The 18216-nt window shown below is 45.6% G+C and overlaps 1 protein-coding gene across 5 annotated transcripts; it reads right to left on the bottom strand.

Annotated features, from left to right (window-relative positions):
* Positions 1-6075: 6075 nt before the first annotated feature.
* On the bottom strand, positions 6076-11577 carry TSPO2 (translocator protein 2). Of its 5 annotated transcripts, none has more exons than XM_040535868.1 (5): positions 11346-11577; positions 10846-10917; positions 9045-9248; positions 8465-8603; positions 6076-7522 (listed from the first exon to the last, which is right to left on the bottom strand). In XM_040535868.1, exons 1-5 carry the CDS (start codon positions 11453-11455, stop codon positions 7340-7342), a joined length of 708 nt encoding a protein of 235 aa, XP_040391802.1. In that variant the 5' UTR covers positions 11456-11577; the 3' UTR covers positions 6076-7339. The 5 variants fall into 5 exon arrangements, with proteins under 5 accessions (XP_040391802.1, XP_040391805.1, XP_040391803.1 ...); XM_040535871.1 differs by having other exon boundaries at positions 10836-10917; positions 11346-11567; XM_040535869.1 differs by lacking the exon at positions 11346-11577 and having other exon boundaries at positions 10836-11250.
* Positions 11578-18216: the final 6639 nt, after the last annotated feature.

Raw genomic sequence — 18216 nt, 5'->3', positions numbered from 1 at the left:
GGTGTGATGAGAAGTGAATTGTGTCTGTGTGAGGACCTGGAGGTCGTGCAGTAATATTTGGGACTGGTGTGAACAGTGTGCTAAGAACAGAGTACTAGAGACATTCGGGTAAGGTACTGACTGTGATTTGTCTGACCTAGTGTGGGGGTGGAATCTGCCTTTCGTACAAAGAAATGAGAAGGACTATAAGGATTCTATTATCAAAAGTTGGGGATGTTTGGTCTGCTCGGCACTATATCAAGCAGATTTTTTGAAGAGGCTGCAGTAGCTCAGAAGGATACTCAGGGTTAATCTAAGATTCACATGAGCTCCGAAAAGGGTTTTATATGTTTGGTTTGGGAGGATTGTCTCTCTTAAATTCAGAATTATATGAAATTCTTCCAATTTCTCACAATTTAATTCACTTAAGGGTTGTATAAATCCCATGTGAGCCAAGCCTGATGAAAACCTCAGTATGATTTTTCTCAGAGACTAATCCTGCCATGACATGAGAGTGGAAGTAAATAGAAAGTGTGTAGTTGAGCAGAACTCAAGTTTTAGCCAAAGCTTATTGGAAATCAAACCTCCAGGATCCTGGGTTCTGGATTTAGCTCAGAACCCACCATCAAGATTTGAGTAAATATGCAATCTTAAGCTATATTTGTTTGAGTGTTCAGTCTGTACTTAGTGGGAAACCCGCCGCTAGTTTGAGGATGGATTGTTCTTTGCAGAAATCAAGCGTGAGTACCTGCTTCCAGCCAAAACTCAGTCTTCACAATACCATTGGAGGCAACTCTTAAGGGTTCTGCACTCTCACTAAAGTGAAATGAATTTATGCCATTAGGCAGATAATTTGTCTTCTGGCTACTTTTTCAAGCCCCTTGCTAACAGCAGCCTGCCTTTCTGCACTTCTGTGAGAATCACAATACCCTTTGGAGTTCATCATTAGAAGCATCGTTGAAATGCACTCTGGGGACAGGGCACACCACCCACCCTTTTACTCCCACTCTGTTTGCTAGTGATGAGAAAGTTGTTTATTTGATGACTGGCATAGCTGGCACGGAGTGTATTGTGACAACGGCGCAGTGAAGGATTTGACAAGTTCCAAGACATCCTATCTGCAGAACATACATCCTTCATTTTCATGGTGCGAGGTTTTATTTATTTTTAAGCTTAAAATACTTTCCTGGAGAGCAGGTGTAGTGTTTTTCCTCTTGCCTGGTAACTATGCTCGAATTCCAACTCCCTTGTCCAATTACTCTCACCTTTGACATTTGAGGCAGTGTTTTTGGGGATGGGAATCCTCTCTTAATGAGTGACAGCTTGTCTCCTTTTCCTCCCTGTATTTTGAAAAAGCACTCCAGCCCCTCTCCAGTCCCTCTGACCCACTTTTCTTTATTTTTGGAAGCTCTCGACTGTTAGGGTCCCATTTTTTCCTACAGCCTTTAGCTTTCACTGGCCTGGCCCCTCTGTGGAGTTCAGGCCTGAGCTCCTATCTAATCTCCGGAATGTGGCATGGAGACTCTACCTCTGTCCAGCCCTTCCCCAGCTGCTTCGCAGCTCCATCTAGGGCAGTGCACTAAATAGTCTTGACCCCCCCCTACAGCGTCTGCCTGTGCCAAAAATATAAAGCGACACCACCAAGTTGCTGTCAATCTGACATTTTGCATTAGAGCTTTAGGAATGAAAGCTTTGATCAGTTCTGTTCAGTTGTTTTTAAATGACCCTAGTTCCCCCGAAGTGAGCGTGTGTACAAGAGCGTGCGTGCATCGGCCTAATGACAGAAGTCAGTGATGGAAATGTTTTTCCCAGCAGCTATTTCAGAGAAGGAGCTGGGGCAGGGACGCAGCTACCCTCACGCAAGGATCTCCCCGTGGCACTTAGGGTAACTAAAATCGTTGTGCTTCCAACCAGCATTTTACCCAGGCTTCCTTCCACACCGCCCCTCTCCTCATTGATATCATGGTTTATTTAGCCGCCTATGAATTCTGTGTTGCTCTGAGAGCCCTGCTCAGTGGAATCGCTGTTCGATCACGGAAGAGGTACACGAGATCTGCACGTGTCAGGTCTCACACAGCGAGAATCAGCCCATTGCCACTCCTCATTCACTCCTCTGCAGCAAGGGCTAAATTCTGCTCGTCTCCAGCAGTGCCCTGCAGCCTAGCAGCTGGATGCAGCCGGTAGGTGAGAACTCTTCCCGCTTAAACAAATCTCCTTCAGCAGCTGCGCTTCATGTCTGGGGAAACCTCCAACAGAGGGACCACAGCCCTGCACTGTAGACACAAGATCGGCCATTCAGCTGCTTCCCTCTCAGGGGCACAAACACAAGCCGTGGTTTCCTGCCCAAGCCCATTCTCCATCCTGTGGCAGATGTGTCCTGCAGCATCTGGCAGTCTGTCCCCCCTGTATTTTAAAAGTTCTGGCTTTACTCTTTTGGGGCATCGAGGCCAGAATGCCTGATCAGAGCTAGATGGAGTCGTGGAAGGGAGTAGACCTCAAAGTCACCAAATCCGCAGTAAGACTTGAAGAGCTGTCTGCAGTGGGAAAGCTGCCAGCAGAGGGGACTGCTAGCAAGGGAAGGCTGAGGTGTCAGCCTCTTCTGGGAGATTTGATTCTGGCTTTGCTGCTGTCTTGCATGTTAAGATCTGATTGTGCATCTGTCCAAGTCCAGACGAGTTTTTCCACTGACTTTACAGTATCTTGAAATAATCTGATGACTTTTTCTTGTCTTAAAGGAGTATTCCCTTGACCTCTCAGGCAGGTTATCTGTTGGTCCTCTAATTACAGCAGAAGTTCTTTCCTGAAGTTAAAATGCCTCTTCTCCTTTGCTGATCACCTGGCTGTGAAAGTCCTTGCCAGGAAAAGGAAGCTTTTATTGCATTCTTGGGCTGAAGGAACATTTTTGGCTAAATGGGAGAGTGAAATAAGACACTGGCTGTATGAGTCATGGCTCAGAAGTGCTCTCTATTCCAAAGGGACAGCTGGTGGCAGTAACAAAACATCTCCCTAGATACATTGTCTGGCAGCAATCCCCCTCTTGCTTTTTCCGGCTGTAACTACCGTTACGTGATAAATAAATAAACACTCTGACAGTGATGTGCAGAGGCAGCTTTGCTTCCCTCAGCCCCTGGAGGCCCTCACCTGTCCCTCTCACTGCACTGCAGGACAGTACTGCCAGGGTTTAGGGGAAGGGGTAGGGGAACACTGGTGTCAGCTGCTGCAGAATCCCACAGGTTTCAGTCCAGCCCAGCCAGGGCCCACGTCCCTCTGTACAGGACTTGAGTTCCCTGTGAAAAGAACTACACCAGGGCTGAAACGAGCCATGATGCAGGCAGAGATAAGCGATGCTCTCGCCTCCTTGCCTTCCTTATCTTCACAGTGGAAGCCTGGGCGTCCTTGGCCTGTGATCCCCACCACTTGCACACCCATTACTACATGACTGTGGGGCTGGGAAGGAGTCTGCCTTGTTGGCAGGCACTGCTGGCTGTCCGATTAATTCAAAGTCCAACTGGAAGGTAATGGCAGCTCCAAGCGGCACATCCTCCTTCCTGCTGGGAGTCTGCTGTGGTTTTCCTGGGAGCAGTTCAAGAGGAAGGTCAGCCCCAGCCATGCTGCAGGTGCTCAAAGCCCCAGGAGTTGATGCTCAGCACCAGCCAGTGCCAACGAGTCAGCTCTTTAAAGTTTACACACACACAGCAGCACATCCTCTCCAGCACTTGACTATATTTTAACGTAGCTGCAAACACCAGCAAGTCAATTAAAGTTCCTTACTACCGAAGCTGGAGTATTTTCTGGAACAGCTGGTAAATTATTGAATGAGACAAGGGTTAGGGAAAGAGGCTGGGCTGAAAGGCAGAAAGATTTTGTTTTATGCACAAATACCGTGTATCCAGCAAGCAGGGGATGTGCCTTTTGGGCTAAGATCAAGTGTACAGTCAGTTTAATATCAAATACAGCTTTCTGGAAAGACTGGCTGAAGCCTGAAGAGAGGGATCATCATTAGACATGGTGATCTGAGAGGTGGCTCTTCTATAAATGCCACGACCCTGTGAAAACTGTCATGAATGCACGGCCTTTGTCTGAGTCACCGCTTGAATCATGTAGACCACGACATGTCCTGCCGTGGGTTATGAATGTTCCCTGACACTGGGGTGGGATATGGTATCCATTCCCAAAGCTAATTTAGGGGGGCTGGACAAACACCTTGCGTGCCTGCTAAGGTGATACGGATCCAGCCTGCCAGCCGCCTGCTTTATGGTGGCATAAGCAAAACTTCTCCTTGCTCTCTCTGGGCTTTCCTGGGGAAAAATCAGCACAAGCCCCATTAGGTGGCACTGACACGAAACCAGGGCCCCTGAAACCCACAAGGGCAGGGACTGGGTCTGCTCTGCACTGCACAATATAAATAAGAAATTTTCTAGATGGCTGACTTTGGAACATCATTAACCATTTTTATGCAAAGGGTTTCAGTATAGCTGCTTAAATTGCAGATACGTTAAATGGTGCTTTAAATATTAATACAAGAGGGTGCTTTGCTGAATTTAACTTTGTCAATTGATGGCTAGCTATTATGTATATTACACATAGGAACACTTGCTATTTATGCTGTCTGCAAGAAAATGCAAGCAGGAAACTATTAGTATGCTTTCAGGTGGACTGGAAGGAAGAAGAACTGAAATAAAGACAAGAAGTCAGCTAGTCACACCAACTGGGAAAAAGGGGAAGAAAACATGAAAAGTTAATAAAGATCTATTATTTTTAATTCAAGATTTTAGTTTACCTGCAGGAAAAAAAAATAGGAAGAGTGGAAAAGAGGAGTAATTCTGAAAGCTGTTCGAATATCCATCCATATATTTAATTTGGGAATGTTATCAAAACATTGCAAGCTTGAACCAGGTCGGAAGTCAATTACCAACTTACGTGTGATTTAAATAATACCCTTCCCCTTTTCAAATGCGGAGAACACTGCAAAGACCTGCCTTATTCCTCCTGGCTTCACTAGGTGGCTCTGCTCATCTCTGTTCCTCATGGCTTTCCCGTGCTAACTAGGGAAGGATAGGCATGATGGTGTTCAGCTGCCCTAAATCATTCTTAACTCCACTGAATTGAATCTCCAGGCCAGATATTAGTTTCTTTTTAGGAAGTAATAATTTATGTCTTCCTGTCCTTTGGCATGTAGCTTTCTGGAAGACACAGACATGGCATCACTGTAAATAAGATGAGTGGTAACACACGGTTATATAAAACCCTGAAATATGTAAGATTTTTTTAATTTTTTTTTTTAAGTTTAAGAAAGTGGCTTATGATTTTCCTGGTGCTGCTTGCAGTGCTCACTGCTTTATAGTCCTACTGCTTACAGTCACATCTATTCAATGGCCTGTTCTTATGCAGCTTTTACTCGGGAGATTACAGCAATATGCTTGCAGCAGCAGTCCTGAATAAAGGTGTCCTTTAGCTAGAAGGGAAAAATAATGGATGGGATCAAAATGACAGAACAAGATATATGGCCAAATTTTAAAAAGCACCACAAATTTCATCTGCACTCAGCTGCTGGTATTTGTTTCTCTTGGGCTTAGCTTTCGGTCATGCTGAGCTCCTAGCTATTCCATTTACAGGAATTGGACACGGGAACATTCAGCATCTCCAAAAATCAGGCTTGACATGACTCGGGAAGGACCCCAAACCAAACAGCTAAACAGCTACTAAACAGCCCTTTAAACAGCTGCTGCTGTTTAAAGGGGCCAGCGAGAATTAGGTTCCTTACCTTGAATGTGTGGGTGAAATATAATGGAAGAGCCCATTACAGGGATGCAGCCCCATGTGAGAATGTCTCTGCTGTGCAGGACCCCAGCTGAAGGCACCTTTGGGACTTTTAGGCTCCAAACCCATCCCCTGTTTGCTCCTAAAACACAGTCAGGAGTGAGTCCGGCTGCTGGAGTCCTGCAGAACCCTGCTGGTTATCCCATTCCCTTTGGTTCATGAGCACAGCCCACGGACTCCACAGATTCCCTTGAATTTTTTGAGTCCCTTTTGCAAAACTAGTGCCAAAGCAGTAAAACAAGAGTAACTTGGATTTATTTATTTTCCCAAACAAAAGTGGCTTGGTTTTATTGAAAGCAAATACAATTTTTTACATCCCCAGCTAAGCCTCCCTACCCCCAAACCTTTGCAAGTAAACCCATGCACCTTAATCTAGTCAGCTGCCAGAAGGAGGATTCACTTACTACTTTTATTCATATAAATTGCTTCTATTGATTAAAAAAAGTATTAGTAAATATTTTCTTAGACGGCAACATCTAAGGTTCAGATCTCTCAAATGCAAGGGCCAGAATAAAGGTTAGACAATGGCTAGTCCATTCACGTTTAATATCTGATTCTGTTTCATGGCTTGGTCCTATTTCTCTAGAAATGCTTGTATTTTAACCTTTCCTGATGAATAATATTCAGGAGTGGAAAGACTGGGATGGGGTACGTGTACTGCTTCCTACAGCCTGGGCATGAGACTTTTTGCCAGTCTTATAATTACAACCTTCAGGGCAATGTGAGCAAGTTCTTGAATTTTAAAAAAGCTCTTGTGTTTCTGTACTTAAGAAAACAAACATTTTAAGGTGTTCCCCCCCCAGAGGCACTCGTATTAGTCTTTCTTTTCTGGTAAGGAATAGTGCACAAAGGTGGAGGAGATTTCCTCTGGGACAAGCATTTACATTCTAATCATTGCTGCTTTATCTTGGAGCGTGAAACTCAACAAGTGCAATACTCCACAAATAGAAGTCAAAGTACCAAGTCCCCTTTCACTAGCAGAGCAAGACAGATTACTGCTTGCTCAGTATCTGACTGATAAAAAGCTAATGGTATAGAGCACAAACCAGGTGATACATGAAAACGAAGCAACAGCAAGAACAGCAAAAAATCAAGTCCTTTAAAATTGGTGTGCATCAATGAAGGGCATTTTTGTTTGGTCCAGAAGAGGAGATAGGATTTACCCGCATGTGTGAACAAGTTCTGCTCTCTGGGGGAATGGTAGCGGTGCAGAAGGATGTCCAGGACTGCTACTCTGAATTTCCCTGGTATCATGAGATGCTAATTTGGCTAATGGAATTTGACCTGATAGCATTATGGTCATCATACAGCTGTAGCCCCAAAACCTCAACAGTGGTGGGAAAAAAGTTCTCAAAGACACGTGGTAGTTTTACAGGAGCACACAGGTGTTTGGTGCAAACCTTTGTTTTACACAACCATGGTGAAGGTGGGAGGAGGAGGCATGTTCTGCCTGTCCCAGAATGAATGCCCCAAATTATTAGATCTTCGTTCACATCAGCATAGTTTGGTTTCACAAAATGCCTTCGTTTCTGTCCTGCTCTTATTCGCTCTTTCCTGGTTTTTGTTCAGGGTTGTCCTTCCAGATGCGAATGGTGAGACAAGTCGCCATGGCCAGCCAGCCCAGGTAAGGCACCATCAGCAGCGTCGCTACCTTGTTGATGCGGTACCAGGAGCACATCATGCCTATCACCAGGCTGTCTAAGCACAGGATGTCGATCAGTGCCTGGAGAGCAGAAAGAAGAAAATTAGTGTGATGCTCACTCTTGGGAACATACAACAAGATTATAAACACTCCTACTAAAGGCGCTGAGAAGGAATAGGAGTCAGGGAGATTTAACACTGAGAAGTCACCTACTCTGATCCTAAAGCCTGGACTCAAATGAGTGAGACCTGAACGCATCACACCAGGAGCAAAGACCAATGTTAATTTTTTGCTATCAAGTTCCACAGACAAATACACTGTTTGTGATGATCACTGCCCCCTTCTGCTGATAATGCCTATGCAGACAGATCAGAAACGTGCTTATGTCAGTACCAATGGTTACTATCACTTAAACTTTCTAAACGTACCTTTAACACAGAGAATGGCAAAGTTCAGATGGAAACACACATCCCACTCTGTGATCTCCAGGCCTCGGCACTTGAGATAAATGCTTCTTGAATATAGCACATGTCCAGTTCTGCCATGCCATGTCTAAGCTTCGTGCATATCCCCCTAACAGGCTCTGCTATGCACCTTGCATTGTATCAATAAGCTCAATTATTAAAGTAATTGCTCAGTAAGCTGCTCACAGCTAGTCTGCCCCCACAGAGATGCTGACTTAGCTGCTTGCTGGGGCAGGGTGTGACTGTGAGGAGGACTTATCTCTCACCCCAAGTCCTTAACTAGGAGATGCAGCAGCTGGGCTATTGACTTTTGGATCTCCCGCCCTGCTCTGGTAGGGCTGGCTATCTGAATGACAAGACAGGGCAAGGAGTGGAAGGGACTGATACCATTGTCTACAACCAGGTGCAGCATGAATTATATCAGAGTAAAAGCTCTTCTTGTCTCTCTCTTTACAGCTGCGTGATGCTAGGTAGAAATCCTCTACACAAGCTACAAAACCGTGGCAGAGACACCAGCAAACAAGCCTCCAGCAGCAGAATGGATGGCCAGATACATTACCATCTTCAGGTTGCGTGCACCAAAGAAGAAGGGCGGCCAAGCCCAGTTCAAGGCCAGCTGAGCCCCATAGAGGCCGAGCGGGATGACAGCTTTGCTGCTGCAGCCGCCCAGGTCATTCCATATCAGGTAGGAGGCATAGCTGTGAAGAGAGAAACATAAGTGTTTTGCTGTCCTGAAGTGAGTGAGCCCACGATATAGACGAACTCTTCTCAGGGAAGATTGTCCCGCAGCAGGGATTTGTCATATTCGCATGACAGACGCTTCCATGCCCTTCCTGCTCTCAGACCCATCATCTGTGCCATACCAGTGTGGCTCGTATGATTTCCCCAGGGCAGTGGCTGTTCTTAGTAACCTGTCACAATGCTAGGTGTGGGCTGTGTCCCTGGCCAAAAGCATAGCCAGCAGCATGAGCCTGAGGAACTCAACTCAGAAGGTGGCTCAGGCTGTACTTCATCAGCTGGGAGTAAGCATACCTGACGTGCCCTGCTGATTCAGAGAAAATGGGTCTCTCAAAAGCAAATGAGAGTTTGAAATGACTGACGACAGCAGGACGAGATGGGGAGTGGTAGGCAGAACTTACCCCATGCCAGTGTACAGGACTGTCCAAGCAAGAGGAAATACTTTGCGGGATGGACACCACAAAGGCTTTTTCAGCTTCTCATACCAAACAGGTATTTCCTTCCGATTAAAGAACCAGCCAAGAAAACCTCCAACGTGAGGCAGGACAGTGAAACCAACAGTATAAGCCCACATCCTTCCTTGGCAGCTTGAAGTAGTCTTTTGCCTATTGTAGGTTAAAAACAGTAATTGATTATCACTTTGAAGGGATATTTTTTCCTACTTTGATCTTCCAAGCTTTTTCTCTAATTGCCTATGTTCCACTTTAGTGGCTAAGATAAGTTTTTAATATTGTATTCAGCTCTGCTACTGACTTCTCTCTGCCCAATTTGGGAAGTAGGGATAATTATTTCTGTCATGGTTACATTCTCCCCTTGATCTACTAACCAAAGGCCCCTCACCCCACTGTTATTTATTTCCTGGGTTCTTACAGTCTATATGTGACACGGTTCACCTAAGGTGGTTATATTCTTAGAAGACAAGACTGCGGTTACTTTTATCATTCCTCCTCTGAAAGCCTAAGTCAGACAGCATACAAACTTCAATGTACGTTCACGGAGGCAACGCATCTCAGTAGAGCTGTTATCTCTCCTCTGCATGCTCTTCTGAATATGAAAACCCAGACAGATCATGCCCAGAAAACCCAGTCCATTCTGACTTCATCTAATTTGTCACCGTGGCTTTGTATTTTAAATGAGGTCTATAACAAGACAATGTCCTTACAGCAGATTTTAAGTGCTCAGTGAACCTTGTTTAATCCTCCCTACAGTTCCAGCAGGCAGAGGTGGATTCTTGCCTCTGTAAACAGGTAAACTGAGGCACGGGAGAAGTTTCTTAATTTGCTCACAGTCTAACCACAGCCACATTGCATAAAAAGAAGGAACAGAAATTTATTTTAATAATTACATTTTGCTTCCGCACAAAACAGCTCTGGTAACATCTAGCATTTCATTTCCCTGTCATTATCCTCAATAAGGCTGTGAACCTGACAGTCTTGTGTCCTTCCTCCATCTGTCTCTGTATTTGCCTTCCCTTTTGATCCATGAAGGAATTAAAGCCAAATTAGCATTCATCAGGAATAACACACAGGATTCTCCAGGAGCATAGAAGTTTAGTGCATCAGCACATAAAGCACCTGAACAAATACTCTCAGGAAAGATTTGCAATGCAAGAAGAGAGAAGGAGGCACAGACAATTCCCTCATCCTGAGAAACATCCCTCGCACTCTGAACACCAGTCAGAGGAGCAGGGAGCGCAAGGAAAAGACTGATCTGCATATGCTTCTCTGTTTGGGGTTCTAATTCACAATTAACACTTTGCTATAGCCTATGCTAGTTGTTATTATTATCATCCTGCTACAAAGCGTTCGCCTTCAGAAACACACACAAGCCAGTTTATACATCAATAAGGAACAAATATGCCAGACACTATCTCTAACTAACAATTCCCTTACCAGACAATTTATAGCACTATTAAAGTGTCTGTGGGACCAGAAAATCAACCAGACACTGAGAGAAATAATAGCTGTTAGTCCTGCTTTTAAAGTGTAAAACAGCAGCAGCTGAGTTTCAGTTCTTCCATGGTACTTCAGAATAGCAAACTGGGAAAAGCAGATTTTTACCCCTTCCCAATTCTTTTGAAGTTGGGAGGCTGCAGAAGTACCTGAAGGCTGCATATAACATAGCGTTTTTATAGCTTGTTTTGCCTCACAGCTGCTGTAATTTATGGAGTTTGAGCTGTAAAAAAACCTTACCGCCTCTTACCGCCTTTCTCTCCCTCGCAAAGAAAAAGGGTTGGACATCCAAGGCCAGCTTCTGTCTGTAGTGCTGGTGCTTCTATACAATGAAAGGAACGTCAGATGAGTTTTACCTAAACAGCAGAAAAAAGGGTGTGTATGCGTGCGCATTGGTGGCTGTGTCAGATTACACCACAGAGCCCAAATTCAGCAAGAGTTACGGGGATCCTCAGTGGTGGGTGAGCAGCTGTGGGGGGGGTAAGCCTGCCTTCTGGGTGCAAATACCACAGCAATGCCACACGCGAGGCGCTGGGCTTGGTTTGAGGATGAGCATCGTGCCTGTAGGACAGAGTGACTTTATGGGACAGAGCAGCACCCTTTGGTCTGGCTGGGAGTGCATTGCCCACACAAACATATAAAACATGTCATGCAAGGGCGTGGTAATTGTACAAGAGCTTTGGGTAAGGGATCCAGTCCATAATAGTATGAATTCTGTGCAGGGGTATGAGCTATACTGATTTACTCCACCTGAGGATCTGGCCCAGAGCGTGCATACGTCCAGGGGTGTGAGTCCAGGGCAGAAGGAGCCCACTGTGCCTGCAAGGGCATCTCTGCTGTCCCCAGGGAATGTTCAACATATTGCTGGTGAATCAGATGCTTTCCGTGGTCGCCTGTCCACCAGCCTTTGGGCTAAAAATCGCTGGGAACCACTTGAATCTAAAATAAAGACATTACACGAGCATGCTAAATGAAAAAGAAAAAAGCTAGAAATCAATTTCCATTAGTAAGCTGTCTGTGAGGGCCGGGGAATTAAACACTAATTTACTTCGGTTATGGGTCATTACCTGAATTTCATGGCCGGATGCAGGATGGCTGGTTCCTAGCAGAATGCAGTAGTACTGTTATGACACAGAACCAACGAGATCTTCTCTTTTATTGGGCTCAGAAGAAAATTATTTTTTGTGGGAGGAGAAAGGAAAAAATAACCGCAAAGGTTTTCAGCCAGCACAAATCAATACAGTGCTATGGAGGTAGCATGTTTATATATTGTAATTGCCCCTTTGAAATAACAGATGCCACGCACATTAATCAAGCAGTAGCCACCTGCACATCCCTTCAGAGTCTGTTGCTATTTGTCTTTGGAAACTCCTGACATGCACCGAGGCGGCTGCGCTCTGCGACAGAGCGCTTTGCACCGCACGCGGCCACTTCACCGCTGCCTGGGCTCCGAAGCAGCCGTCCCGCAGGGTGCTGGTGGGTGCTGCCTTCGGGACGCCTCGGCAGCCTTGTCACAGAGCCAGCGATTCGATAGGTTTTAGCTGGTAGCATTTCCTTTCCTGGGCTTGAGCACAGAACTTGATTACTTAGCTGCTCAGCATATAACGGTTGAATTCCCAAGTTATTTTAGAGGCTGCAAAAATTAAGAACTGGGGGTCAAATCACAAGGATTTTGGTAAACCTGTGAGGTTGGGGGTGATACTCCAGGAGAAGAGGAAATGCAAAAAGGGAAAAAAAAAAAAGTCTGTAATTTATATATCAGTCTTAATTGGGCTTTGGAGCAAAGAAAGGGGTAAGAAAAGACATGGAGGTACCTGGAAAAATGGGATATGTAACAGATCTGCCCAAAGTGGATCACAGTGGGCTGGATCGTAGCAGACGAGGTGGTAATGCCTGGCCAGGTGTCTGTTTCCGAAACACAAAGATAGGGCATACCTCACACGTCTGGACTTCTGAATAGCATCTGTTACGGTGTTTATGAGTTGAAGATGCTGGCAGATGGTCGTAGGGCTGCTGGTGCGAGAGGGAGTGGTGAAAGACAAGGATCAGGTCAGGGAGAGCCTTTGGTGAGCCCCAGACCGATTTCAGATAAGGCACGGGCACACGTGCAGGCACACCGACACATGTGTGCACATGCTACGGAACAGAAGAGTCTTGCAATAAACCAGAAGGACTTTCTCTAGCACAATACTGTTTTCCCTTTGTTACCACAGATTTATGTCTCAATATTTCTGCTTTGATTCATTTTACAGTAAGACAAGATGAGGTAATATTACCTCTTAGTAAAATCAGTTCTATATTGTATCTCGATGTGCATCTGTATATTAAAGTAACATTATTAGTGGATTTTAGGTCACTGTTGTATCACTGCAATATGTTTTCATGAAAGAAGAGACCTGGGAGAGCTGAGTTACACAACTGTGTTTGTTTTCCTCTTCTTAGCAACCTTCGCACGTTGTCCCAAGAGGTTTTCGGTCTATGCAAGATTAATTGCTCAAATATAAAAGCCCTGTTAACCTGAATATATTATTGAAAAACAGCATATTTCAATCTGCCCTAGTTTTGAAAATAGAGATGCCAGGTCAGCTCCTGGCATAAATCTACAGTGCTCCACGAAGCCAGGGGAGCTTCTCTGATTTACATTGGCAATAAAGTCGGCCTGTTTTGTCTACCACTGATCAGACAGTGCGCTCGCAGAGCTGCCGCAGAGGACATGGCGGTGGCCGGGGAGGAACACTTGTGACAGTCACCACGCAACTGAAAAACTCAAACCTGCCAGCCTTGGCATTGTAAAATAAAATACTTCATTTTTCAGGTTCACATGTTTTGTTCCAAAAATAAAAAAAAAAAAAGTTTTCTAATGGAAAAAAAAATTGTCCTTAAAAAATATTGTTCTGTTAAGTTAACAATCCGAGATAATATGGGATGATTTACGAGTTTTCAGCCAGTCAGTTGTTCCTTTTCCACTTGGGCTGTGCAGCACAAGACCTACAAGCCACATGGAACTTGGGTGTGGATTGCCTGGCTAGCAGAGCCTTGCAGTTTGAATTTCCACTTTTTCTCCACTAGAGGGAATTTTAAAACTGATCTTTCTTAGGAATAAAGTACAGTTTTCTGTATCGCTTGTGGGACACCACTGCATACAGCCTGGGCTGTATCTGGATGCACAGTGGCACTGGCCCCTCTGTAAGACCCAAAGTCCTTTCTCTGTCACGGCTGATTATAGCTAATCACAGGAATAGCTCTGTCCTGAGAAGAACAGCAGAAAAACCTCCTTTATTTCCTAGGGCTCAGCCTGTGCTTGCTCCCTGCCCGCAGGGAGGAGCGGGCACAGCCGTGGCTGCAGCTCCAGTGCTCGCCCAGCACGCCATCGTGCACGGGACTCTGCATCCCGCGGGGCTCTGTTTGGGGCCAGCCATAACCAAAAGGCCAGACTGAGCTTCCAGGTAAGTTTTGAACGTTGGGACCTCTCATAGTGTTGTTTATTTGTCAGTAACGGTGCTGGTGAAGGCTGGTGTATGGAGCTGCTCACATGTGATAACCCTAAGGGGAATGGTGCAGCCTTATCTGCACACAGAAGTTACCCTGCGGGAGCCAAATAAATTGTAACGGACACAGCTCAGCCCCTTCTTTCACTTCAGCAGTAGCTTAGTGTGGGGACAGGCAGATGATTGCAAGCAATTAAGCTATACACTTCACAAATTACCACTCTCAAGAGCTGAGCCTCTTTAATTAACCACGTGCACAGACCTAGCCTGGCATTAATATGACATAAAATATTTCGCCTTCACCTACCATGACCAGTAATACCTGCTTTACCAGGGTGCTTGGCGGCACTAATTTTGACCTGCAGGAGTCAAATCAGGGAGAAGACACAGCTCTGGTCCCCCTGACCCCACTGTGCCACGATCACCCCCGGTGCTGCCCCGGTGCCTGGTAGGATGCTCCTGGTGCTCTGCAGGTGCTACCCATGGGCCGCACGGAGGGCTGGCTGCTTGTATCCCAGGACTCAGCCCTTGTCTCAGAAAAAAAAATAGCAGGAATGGTACAGAGTCACTGGCAGGGAGGTGTATGGCAGGGGGTGAGGAATTATCACAACTCAGCCGCGTACTGCTGTCTCGTGAAGTCATGATCTCAGCCCTTGGATTAATGTCAGATCAAGGGTATCGAGTTTAAAGTGAGCCAAAATAATGGTGTTCGCAGACGGTTTTATAATAATGCCTTAATATAGCACTTTAACACGCGTTTCAAGGTCTTTCCTACACACAGAGTTGATTGAGAAAAGCTATTGCAGTTTCAAGTGATGCTCTCACTTAAATCAAGTTCACTTTCCTGTGCTGTTATGCCCTGAATTACACTGGTGCACACTTGAAGCTAGCCAAGGCTTCGTAGTAAGGGCACAGTATTCACCATTTATGAGAAATATGGGGAGAGGATTTTCCTGTTGGTACTTCCAGAGGAAAGCCATAAAGAGGGGCAGCTCTTACCTTCCTGGGCTCTTGGAAAAGCAGCCGATAACCTTCAGCCCCTGAGATGTGTTTTCTGCAACTGGAAAGGAAAGCTCTCAGATATTTCGGGGAAAGTAAAACAAGCACCACCAGCAGGCATTGAGCGATGAACTCCAGGAGACTGTGTGCCTTTATTTATTCCTAGGGCAGGAGAAAATATCCCTTCCTTGCACTCAGCCTGGCCAACGAAGCCTCCTGGCTGTGGTTTGTGACATTCCTCTGGCTCCTGCTAATGCAGCGCTGCTGAGCTGGCTGTGAGAGGAGCTCCGGGTCCCTCGCCAGGGCTCTGCCAGGTCTGAGGACTCGGCAAACCCTTGGCTCGCCCAGGGCTCCATAAACACAAAACCTGCACGCAATACTTATTGGGTGCATTAGGGAAGGAGGGCATAAGTCAGCCTCCAAGTTTTTTATTGCTGGTGATTATGGATGAGGAGGAAGGGCAACAGCTGTCTTGGATTTTCCGTAGAAGCCATTTTCTACCCTAATTTATTAATTCAAGGCTTCCATAAGACCTGGGAAGTAGCATTATCTCTAAATCTGCATTTATTGACTTTTTTTTTTTTTTTTTTTGCAGTTAAGGCCAAGATTCAATTGGCTGAGAAATTTACATCAAAGTATTTTAGTTTTTCTTTTAATAGAAATGCCATTTGCACCAGCAGGGAAAACTCCAGTGATTGCTTCTTTTCGGCCAAAATATTTTTGCTGAGAATTATGAAACTGTCAAAATACACCAAAACAATGCTTTGAGAAGTTTTTCTTAGGAGGAAAACTATTTTTTTTCCTGCTGAGTTTCTTCGGCCTTTGCAGAAATAGAAAGTGAAAAGGTGAAAGAATGCAGGGACCAGAGGGAATTCACAGCAAAAGGAAAATATGGGGAAAGATTCTGCAGAAAACAAAGGTTTTACTAAAGGAAGAGAAACCATAACATTTGAAAGATAAGACTTTTTTTTTCCACTTTTTTCATCCTTTTCTTGAGTTAAACAGCCCTAATTTTGGTACTATTGTCATATCGGACCTCCATTTGGTTTCTGTTCACGAGTCCTTGCAATCCTGCCTCTTTCTGTTTTTCCCCAGATGCAGGGATGTGTGAGTGAAATGAATATTGCCTCATGGAGCACCTTTGCCAGAAAATGATGGGAGAAATGCAGGCAGGCTTCCCAAGGCCCTTCCCTGGTGGGTTACTGAGCAGTTGGGGGGGTTTCTTTCTGGGGTGCCTTTCCCCTGGGGTGATGTCCCTCACATCAGGACAGCAGCATCAGCCTCTGCAGCAGCGTGGGCTTCTCCACCCAGCAGCAATGGTGCCAGCCGTGAAGCCTAGAAGGGATGGAGCATGGTGTTTCAGCTGGGACTGATGTTCAGTTGTATTTCCCCTAGAAATATCTGCATCAGGGAGCAGCAAAGGTGGGGATGCCGCAGGAGTGATGCTGCTTGCAGATAACAAAATGAGACTCTACGGACTGCTTAAAGGCAAAGGCTCAAAGCCTGTCTGAGCAAGCTTCAGAGTGCCAGAATTTTGCTGTTTTTGTGGGTCTGCCTTTTCCTCTTGTGCTGGATGCTGGAAATGGCTCCTTGCTTCTCAGACAGCTGCCCTGCTGCCGTGGCAAAGCCCTGCTGCCTGGTGCCTTGGTGGTGGGATCGCTTTGTCTTTTCAGGAAGCACAGGCCATTACCTGTGTTGTCGTTTTTTAGCTGTAGAGAAATTCCTGCAAGAAGACTGCAAGGAAAAAGGGCTTAGGAACAACTTGTGGTACTTGTCTGTAGCTGCATTGCTCAAAGAAGGCGTCATCTGAGCCACCCAGACTTCATCCCCTTTCAGCTTTCTGACCTTTGGTCCAGGTTCTGCAAGTAAGTGAGCCCACCGAAATCACAGGCGTAAATCCCCCCGGATGAGCACAATCAGCACATGGTAAATGCCAGGGTACTTCCCTTGCCTATTCTAGTGGACAAATTGACTGGCAGAGATGTGGTTCAAGCAAATGTGAGGGCATTTTAGGAAAGAGGGAGCTCTGAATTAGAAAAGTGACCTGTATAAATGCAGTGCTGTGGTTTGCTCTCCTTCAGTGACTGGTGCAAGTAAAAAGCTGAATTTATTCATTGCTTTGTGCTGAATCAGGCCTTCTGATTTAGTAGAAGAGGTTCCTCCTTTTGCAACAGATATCCATCCAAGGGCACTGAATTACTGCAGTATTCCCCACAGCCATATGATGATAAAGGTATGTCTCGGCGGTATATTGCATGCAGACGTGAAATTACTCTGCCAGAGCTCCAGCTTTGATCCCGTGGGACTGCCAGGAAAGCAGAGCAGAGCCTGGCTGCACACACGTCACAACCGTCACAGCTGCTGGAACCGATGCACCTCTGCCCGTGGCCATGCCTCCAGGGCTGGCCTCCCTTTGGTCAGCCTCACCACTGTTATTCAGGGAAAGTCGGGAAGATTTGGGAACAAGGAGTGAACTGGAGAAGAATCTGGATCTCTGGCTGCCAATTCACAGCATGGGGAAAAAAATAAAAATAAATAAATAAATAAATAAATAAACAATTTGCTGCGAGTTCTCGCAGCACTGTCACAAAGCATGACAGGTGTTGGAGGTGCTCGTGCCAGTTCTTGTCAATCGTGGAATTTTATGGCTCTGTGTGCCCTCACTTCAGCAGGGAGATCAAAGCCAGTTTCCTTCAATTCGTTTGTGCCAGTGCAGGCCAGTCCCGTGTGGAATCCCAGGTATTGGCGATAGAAACGATGCCTGGGATGAATGGATGTGAGCGAGCCCTTGGGAGGAATTGTGTCCCTGACATCACAGTGACAGCGTGCTGAATTGTAGCCAGAGGCTGAGAATCTTCAAACGCATCCCAAACGAAGGAAAACTGCCTGGGAGCTAAGGATTTGTACTTAAAAAATTAAGATGATAAAAAACAAGTGTGATTTCCCAGCTTCTGCCCACTCTCATTTCATGTCCTGGAAATGAACCAGAAGAACCTCTATTTTCACAAAACTCAGGGTTGTTCAGAGTTTGACCCATTTTTAGAGGTACGGCACTCGTCTCAAATACCAGATCTAGATTTAGATTGCCACCATATTTTGGATTCTGGTTTAGGGTCAAATCTATATGAATGGCC

This window comes from Cygnus olor, chromosome 24 (assembly GCF_009769625.2).
Source record: "Cygnus olor isolate bCygOlo1 chromosome 24, bCygOlo1.pri.v2, whole genome shotgun sequence".
NCBI lineage: Eukaryota > Metazoa > Chordata > Aves > Anseriformes > Anatidae > Cygnus > Cygnus olor.
This window is presented reverse-complemented; position numbering and strand designations above follow the sequence as displayed.